We start from the raw sequence: 8,111 nt of genomic DNA, 5'->3' as shown, positions 1-8,111 counted from the left end.
GCCATAGTATTTAGACCGGCGTGCTGACGTCTCTGTTGTGCCTAGGTGGGGTTGCGACGTGTTGATCTTCCGAGGCCGGGCATGACCCAGGAAAGTGTGTCAGGCCGAAGGGGATTGAGCGTGTTGGGAAATGTGGTGCACCCCTACAGGGAAGTTTATCTATTCGAATAGCCGTGTCCCTCGAAAAAAGGACGACCCAGAGTTGTACCTTGACCTTATGACAACTAGAACCTGATACTTAATAAAACACACCCTTCCAAGTGCGAAGAGGGGAGGATCACCGGGTAGTATTAAGATATGCGATGATACTTGGTGAACTTACCATCTACTCTCTTATACATGCTGCAAGATGGAGGTTGCCAGAAGCGCATTCTTCGATAGGCCTAGCTATCCCCCTCTTATTATGGCATTCTTAAGTTCAGTCCATATATATTACCCCTTTAATTTGATAAATTTCATATGTAGTGTAGCTCCTTGCTTGTGAGTACTTTGGATGAGTACTCACGATTGCTTTGCTTCCCCCTTTTTCTCGCCTTTCAATGCCCGTTTGTTACGACCAGACAATGGAGTCCAGGAGTCAGACACCACCATCGACGACGACTCCTAGTACACTGGAGGTGCCTACTACTACGTGCAGGCCGCTGACGATGACTAGGAGTAGTTTTGGAGGATCCCAGGCAGGAGGCCTGAGCCTCTTTCGATATGTATCCTAGTTTGTGCTAGCCATCTTATGGCAACTTGTTTAACTTATGTCTGTACTCGGATATTATTGCTTTTGCTAACTCGTCTATGATCAAACTCTTGTATTCGAGCCCTCGAGGCCCCTGGCTTGTAATATGATGCTTGCATGACTTATTTTATTTGTAGAGTTGTGTTGTGATATCTTCCCGTGAGTCCCTGATCTTGACCATACACGTTTACGTGTATCATTAGTGTACAATTGAATCGGGGGTGTCACAAAGATGTTCCATCACATGTGAAGGATATTCAAGCTGAATCCTTTGGATCCACAAAGGAGAGAGAAAAGGTTGAGGGGGAGCAAGTTGCTGCCCAAGGTACTACCCCTACGATCTCCTCATCTGGTGCTCGTGCCCCTATAGAGGTTGACCCTGCTCCTGGTTCTTTGGCTTCATAGGCAGAAAAGGAAGAAAAGAAGTTTGAAGAGCCCACGGCTCATGAGGAGAAAGATGAAGAAGTTAGACCACCAGTTCTGTCCCACCAGGTTGTACCACCAGTGCTGCCGCAGCAGATTGAAGGAGAACAAGCTGAGACACTTGAGTCTCAAGAAGTTATCATGCCACCCCCAGTTGATGTGTCACCAAAAGAAAAGGCCCCTGTGCCTGAATCTGAGAAAGCCGCTGAAGGAGTTCCAGTGAAGGAAAATGATCGCCAGTCCAGTGATACCATGCCATCTACTTCAAAGAAGGTTATGATACCTCATGCTCCAGTTCAGCCCTCTGATGAGAACGCGTCTGCAGCTGATGATGTTCAGCCGATAGAAATTAGCGAAGATGTTTATCGGAAAAATCCTCAGGAATAATTTCTGCTATTTTCATCTGAGTATGGTCCCATTGGCCCAACATCCAATGAAAAACTTCACTCATCGAAGCTTGCATTCTTTGGTGTGAGCCCATATGAAGGAGAAAGAACCTCTTTGTCTCCGAGGTTTTGGACAGGGGAACATGCAATCTATTATGCTCGGATCTTGTTTGGAAAGCACATGATTTTCAATCAGAAGATGTTGAACTTCGCCAAGCTCGAAGCAATGGCCTTCTTCCATAATGCACTAGACCATATTAAACATGCTTTTCTGAAGGGTTTTATGCGATTCAATGATGGCTGGAAAGAGATTATTCTTCAGTACTATGCCACGCTGTACATCACAGGGCAAATGGAAAATACTTCAACATGGACGCTTGAGTGGATAACCGGCTGGGAGAGAATCAAATGCTCAGCAGATCATTTTCTGGCCCTGATAAATTTGGCTCGATGTGAATTTGAAGCTGACAGAGAACACAGATTGCATTTCTGGGAAGTGTGTGATGAACAACTGCATATCCCGATGGATCCATGATGGTGGACGATGAATGCATCGTTGTTGATCCTAAGAAGTTTGCCTACGGCAATAAAGTGCTATTCCACATTATGTGCAATACCATCACGCCAACTAATAGGCCCAACTCCATGAAAGGCGTCATGGGAAATGCTCTTGTGTCAATATATCAGGGGATCAAGTTTGACATTCCTGACCTTTTCATTCGGAATCTGTGATGTGTTGCAGATAGCCCTCAGTCACTAAAGCCATATGCTCCTTGGATTATGTATGCCATTCAGCAGGTCACTAATGAAAAATTCTTCTAGGCCTATGCATTGAAGGTATTCATGCTACCTGTCCATGACACTTTGCGCATTGTAAAAGAATATAGAAAAGGGAAGGAACCTGTTGATGCTACTGCAACTGCTTCTGCATCTGAGAATGTATCTATCGGTGTTCTAGGAACGGGGGTACCCAGACTTGCCTGCCTATTGCCCATAGCGTGGCTCTGACAACGGCCTGGTATGACCCAGCTTCAACAACAACAACCCAAAACCCTCGCGAGGGGCCAAGCCTCGCGAGGCGGACGACACCAAGACCTCCCTGGGGTGTAGCCTCACTAGGCTGGCTCCCTAGGAGTGGAGATATCAATGCAAGGGGCACCTCACGAGGTTCATATGACGTGAGCCATGACGACCAAGGCTAGGCGGGCGCCAGCGGGCGCAGTGTAACAGTTTCCCCTTTGGTGCTAAGGAGGCAAGTGCAAGCGCGGAGTCCCGAGGCATCAAGCAAAGGTTTCCATTTTGGTGCAACAAGACCAATACCGCCAGGACGGCAGGACGGAGGCCATCACGGAGCCCACTGCGACGTCACGACCAGGAGCTTTTTCAGGCAAAGACTACTTTTGTCAGGATAATTTGTACTAGTTGTCCCACTTCAAATTTGGCCATTGTGGGGTCCCTTCCCGCCTTACATTTGGGAAGAGGACCAAGGCCACTATAAATAGGACTTAGCCACCACCATAGAGGGGGATGGATGATGTGATCCATTCCACCCTGACCACCTCACCAGCTCATCGATCCCAAGAACACCTCACCTCCTGAGGTTGTTCATCCGTTCTACTAGTTCATCCACAGCCCCTTCATGCCAATCCACCAGAAAGCAGGAGTAGGGTTTACACCGCAAGGTGGCCCGAACCTGGGTAAATTGCTGCGTCTCTTGTTCGTTGGGTTCGTCGAGCTAGGCCGTGGGATTAGCGAGCATGCAGGTTGGGAGGACAATTTATCCCCACGCACCCCAGTGTTCGAACCTCTCAAGGATCTGCGGAACCTGAAATCTGACATTTGGCGTGCCAGGTAGGGGTGCGTCGAAGATCCGCCACGCTCTGTTGTTCAGCTCTCATGGCGGACGCTTCTCCATCGACTGGACCAACGCGCGCCCTCGCAGGAGCCGAGGGCCTCCGAGCCTTCACCCCCGCCCTCCAACGGATGAAGTGGCCACCCAAGTTCAAGCCAGAGATGTCGCCCCGCTACGACAGCGCGGCGGACCCGGCGGCCTTCCTTCAGGCGTACGAGGACGCCGTTTGGGAGGCCGGTGGTGACGACAAGGTCATGGCCAACTGGTTTCCCATGGCCCTCGCAGGCGCACCGCGTGCCTGGCTGCTCAGCTTACAGGGATCTTCTCTGGCCTCTTGGGAGGAGCTACGCAACCTCTTCGTCGTTTGCTTCGCGGCACCAGCACACCATGCCATAGCGGCTCTCCTCGGTGGCTTGCAGGTGCCGCCCTCAGACCGCCAAGTCAAGCAGTTCTTCCGCCAGGTTGGTGCCACCCACGTGCATCAGGGAGCCCCTCCGGGATGGGCAGCGCCCAAGGCTGACCTCACCTTCGAATCAATAGATCATCCCGTGACCACCGCGGGCGCCTACGTGCTCCCGATGCTCTGCACCCCCACCATCTACAACGTGGAGGTTACCAAGACCCTCATCGATGGCGGGGCTGGCCTCAACGTCCTCTCCGTGGAGGCTTTCGGCTTGCTTCATGTGCCAGACGGCCGACTCTGCCCCACCAAGCCCTTCTCCGAAGTCGTGGATGGATCCACCTCCCCTAGGGCAGATCCGCCTCCCCGTCACCTTCGGCACCCGCGACAAGTACCGCACCGAGCTCATCGACTTCGACATCGCCCGCATTGACCTCTCGTACAACGCCATCCTTGGGTACCCAGCCGTGGCTAAATTATGGCGGCAACTCACCCCGCCTACAACCTCACTAAGATGCAGGGGAGAAACGACATCCTCACTATGGCTGGTGACACCATGGAAGCCGTGACAGTCCTCAAGCTCGCCTGCAGGACCGTAGCGACAGCACGCCAGGCCGAGGAAGGGGCCCAGAGGCCCCAGGAGCTGCGCCAGCAAAGAAGAAGCAGTTGTTCTCTCAAGACCGCGCCGAGACGAAGCAGGTGCTGGTTGACGAAGACGGGCCATCCGGAGCCACCTTCACCATAGGCACCAACCTTTCTCCAGATCAGGAAAGGGCGTTGGTCGACTTCTTGCGTGCTAACAAGGAGGTGTTCTCCTGGGAACCCAAGGATCTGGTCGGGACCCCGAGGGGGATAATAGAGCACCACCTGAGGGTGTGCCCCAACATGCGCCCCATGAAGCAGAAGGCGCGGCGGCAATCCACGGAGAAGCAGTCTTTCATCATCGAGGAAACTCACAAACTACAAGAAGCTGGTGTAATTCAGGAGGTGCGGTACACGGAATGGCTGGCAAACCCGGTCGTCGTCCCCAAGAAAGGCAGGAAGGAACGCATGTGCGTTGACTTCACCAACCTCAATAAGGCTTGCCCTCAAGACCCCTTCCTGCTCCCTCGCATCGATCAGATTGTCGACTCCACCATTGAGTGTGACCTGCTGTGGTTCCAGGATGCCTTCTCGGGCTATCATCAAATCAAGATGGTGGTACAAGATGTTGAGAATATGGCCTTCCTAACCCCATGCGTGGTGTACTGCTACACCTGCATGCCGTTTGGCTTGTGCAACACCGGGGAAACCTTTCAGCGGCTCATGCACATCGCCCTGGGCCAGCAACTCAGGAGGAACGCTGAGGGATATGTCGATGACATAGTAGTGAAGTCTCGGGAGCCAAGGACCCTTGTCGAGGACATATATAGAGGAGACATCTGCCAGTCTGCACGCGATGGACCTGTGGCTCAACCCAGAGAAATGCGTGTTTGGCGTTCCCTCCAGCAAGTTGTTGCATAGACTCTCAAGAAAATCCAAAACCTGGTGGCTGTGTAACCATGCTGGGGAGTTTTATCTCCAAGCTAGGGGAGAGCGCCCTCCCTTTCTTCAAGCTGATGAAAAGGAAGGACCCATTCAAGTGGACTCCAGAGGCCGACGCGGCGTTCCAAGATCTCAAAAGATACCTCACCAGCCTGCAAGTGATCTAGAGCCCCTGGTGCTTTACCTGGCCGCCACGCCACACTCCGCCAGCGAAGCCCTGGTGGAGGATCGGGAGGAGCGCGAAGTCAAGGGCCTGCCAGACAATGCCTCATGGCAGGGCAAGGCAACGCAGCTTCAGGACGGTGCCTGAGGCCTCGGCAGCACCAGCAGATGACCAGGCCCCGCAGGACGGTACTCCTGAGGCCGTGGCTGCACCAAAAAGTGACCATGCTCCTAAGGTCTCCCAGCCTCAGGAGATACAAGACTCCACCAAAACTTCCGCCCCCGTCGAGCACCCGGTGTACATCATCAGCACGGTACTACATGACGCGCGGGCACGCTACCCCATGCCATAGAAGCTCTTGCTTGCGCTGCTCGTCGCCTCCCGCAAGCCGCCCCACTACTTCCAAGGCCACTCCATCAAAGTCATCTCAGCTTACCGCCTAGAAGGAGTGCTCCGAAGCCCCAATGCCACGGGGAGAGTCACCGAGTGGAACATCAAGCTGCAGGCATTCCAGTTGGAGTTCAGCACCACCAGAGTCATCAAGGGAGCCGCACTCGCTGACTTCATGGTGGAATGGACCGATGCTACAGGCCCCGAAGTAGGCGAGGACCGCCCATGCTCACCAGGAAGCGATGCGCCAGATGGCTGGGTCATGTACTTCGACGTCGCCTTCGTGCGTCAGGGCGCGGGGGCTAGACTCGTGCTCATCTCACCCACCCAGGACAAGCTCTGCTACGCCATGCAGCTCTGCTTCCAGCAGGGCGAGAAGGTCTCCAACAATATCGCAGAGTATGAGGGCTTGATCGCCGGCATCAAGGCTACTGCAGCCTTGGGAGTAAAGCACATCACCATCAAGGGCGACTCACAGCTCCTCATCAACTTCTCCTACAAAGTATACGAGCCAAAGGACGAGCACATGGAGGCAAATCTTGCAGACGTACGCAAAATTGAAGAACAATTCTTGGGTTTGGAACTGCAGCATGTGTCGCGCGACACAAACAGGGAAGCAGACAACATCGCCAAGAGGGCGTCCCAGCGCCTGCCTCAAGAGCCCGGTGTCTTTGAGGAGCGGCTCTTCAAGCCGCCTGCAGCCTAACCAACAGCAGCCCACCTCGGGTGCCCCCCGGACCGCCCTTTGCACTATAAATACCCCAATATTCCCAAAACCTTGGGGGAGTTGAGGAAATATTGATCCAGCCACTGCAGAGTCCAGAACCACCAGATCCAATGTAGACACCATCTCGGATGGTGTTCACCACCTCCATTGGTGCCTCTCCGATGATGCGTGACTAGTTCTCTGTAGACCTTCAGGTCCGTAGTTAGTAGCTAGATGGCTTCATCTCTCTCTCTCTTGATTCTCAATACAATGGTCTCTTGGGGATCCATATGATGTAACTCTTTTGCAGTGTGTTTGTTGGGATCCGAAGAACTTTGAGTTTATGATCGGATCTATCTCTTTTTATATCTATGAAAGTATTTGAGTTTCTTTGATATCTTTTATGCATGATCTCTTATAGCCTCGTATTTATTCTCCGATATTTTGGTTTTGTATGGCCAATTTGATCTCTTTATCTTGCAATTGGAAGATGTGCTTTGTAGTGGGTTCGATCTTACGGTGCTTGATCCCAGTGACATAAGGGGAACCGACACGTATGTATCGTTGCTACTAAGGATAAAATGATGGGCTCTATCTCTACATAGATAGTTATTGTATACATCATGTCATCATTCTTATTGCATTACTCCGTTTCTCCATGAACTTAATACACTAGATGGATGCTGGATAGCGGTCGATGTGTGGAGTAATAGTAGTAGATGCAGGCAGGAGTCGGTCTAATAATCTTGGATGCGATGCCTATGTAATGATCATTGCCTGGATATCATCATGAGTATTTGAAGTTCTATCAATTGGCCAACAGTAATTTGTTCACCCACTGCTTTTCTATTTTTCTCGAGAGAAGCCACTAGTGAAATCTACGGCCCCCGGGTCTCTTTCTCATATTATTTTCCTTTGAGATGTACTTTTATTTGCTTTTATTTTCAGATCTATTAATCCAAAAACCCAAAAATAGTTTGCTGCACTTTATTTTATTTGTGATCTATTTATTCAATCTATTACAACTTTTTCCCGTCACGCACCAATTTCTGGCACCGCTACCCGAAAGGGATTGACAACCCCTTTAACACGTTGGGTTGCGAGCATTTGTTATCTGTGTGCAGGGGCTGTTTACGTTGTTGTCGGTGTCAATACCGGCGGATCTCGGGTAGGGGGTCCCGAACTGTGCGTCTAAGGCGGATGGTAACAGGAGGCGGGGGACACGATGTTTACCCAGGTTCGGGCCCTCTCGATGGAGGTAATACCCTACTTCCTACTTGATTGATCTTGATGATATGAGTATTACAAGAGTTGATCTACCATGAGATCGTAGAGGCTAAACCCTAGAAGCTAGCCTATGGTATGATTGTTGTTGTCCTACGGACTAAACCCTCAGATTTATATAGACACCGGAGGGGGCTAGGGTTACACAGAGTCAGTTACAAGGGAGGAGATCTACATATTCGTATTGCCAAGCTTGCCTTCCACGCCAAGGAGAATCCCATCCGGACACAGGATGACGTCTTCAATCTTGTAT

General features: G+C 51.4%; 1 protein-coding gene across 1 annotated transcript; it reads left to right on the top strand.

Moving 5' to 3' along the window:
* The first annotated feature begins 6,043 nt into the window (after window positions 1-6,043).
* Window positions 6,044-6,574, top strand: LOC147990871 (uncharacterized). The gene has a single exon (XM_087538429.1). It carries the CDS (start codon window positions 6,044-6,046, stop codon window positions 6,572-6,574), a length of 531 nt encoding a protein of 176 aa, XP_087394555.1.
* Window positions 6,575-8,111: the final 1,537 nt, after the last annotated feature.

Source organism: Triticum urartu, chromosome 1A (genome assembly GCF_056163025.1).
Source record: "Triticum urartu cultivar PI428250 chromosome 1A, HENAU_Tu73, whole genome shotgun sequence".
Taxonomy (NCBI): Eukaryota; Viridiplantae; Streptophyta; class Magnoliopsida; order Poales; family Poaceae; genus Triticum; species Triticum urartu.
The sequence above is the reverse complement of the archived record's forward strand: the minus strand, read 5'-3'. Positions and strand labels throughout refer to the sequence as shown.

What these genes read in the sequence shown, in the direction of transcription:
- LOC147990871 (XM_087538429.1), top strand. Translation starts at nt 6,044, where the DNA reads ATGGTGGAATGGACCGATGCTACAGGCCCCGAAGTAGGCGAGGACCGC.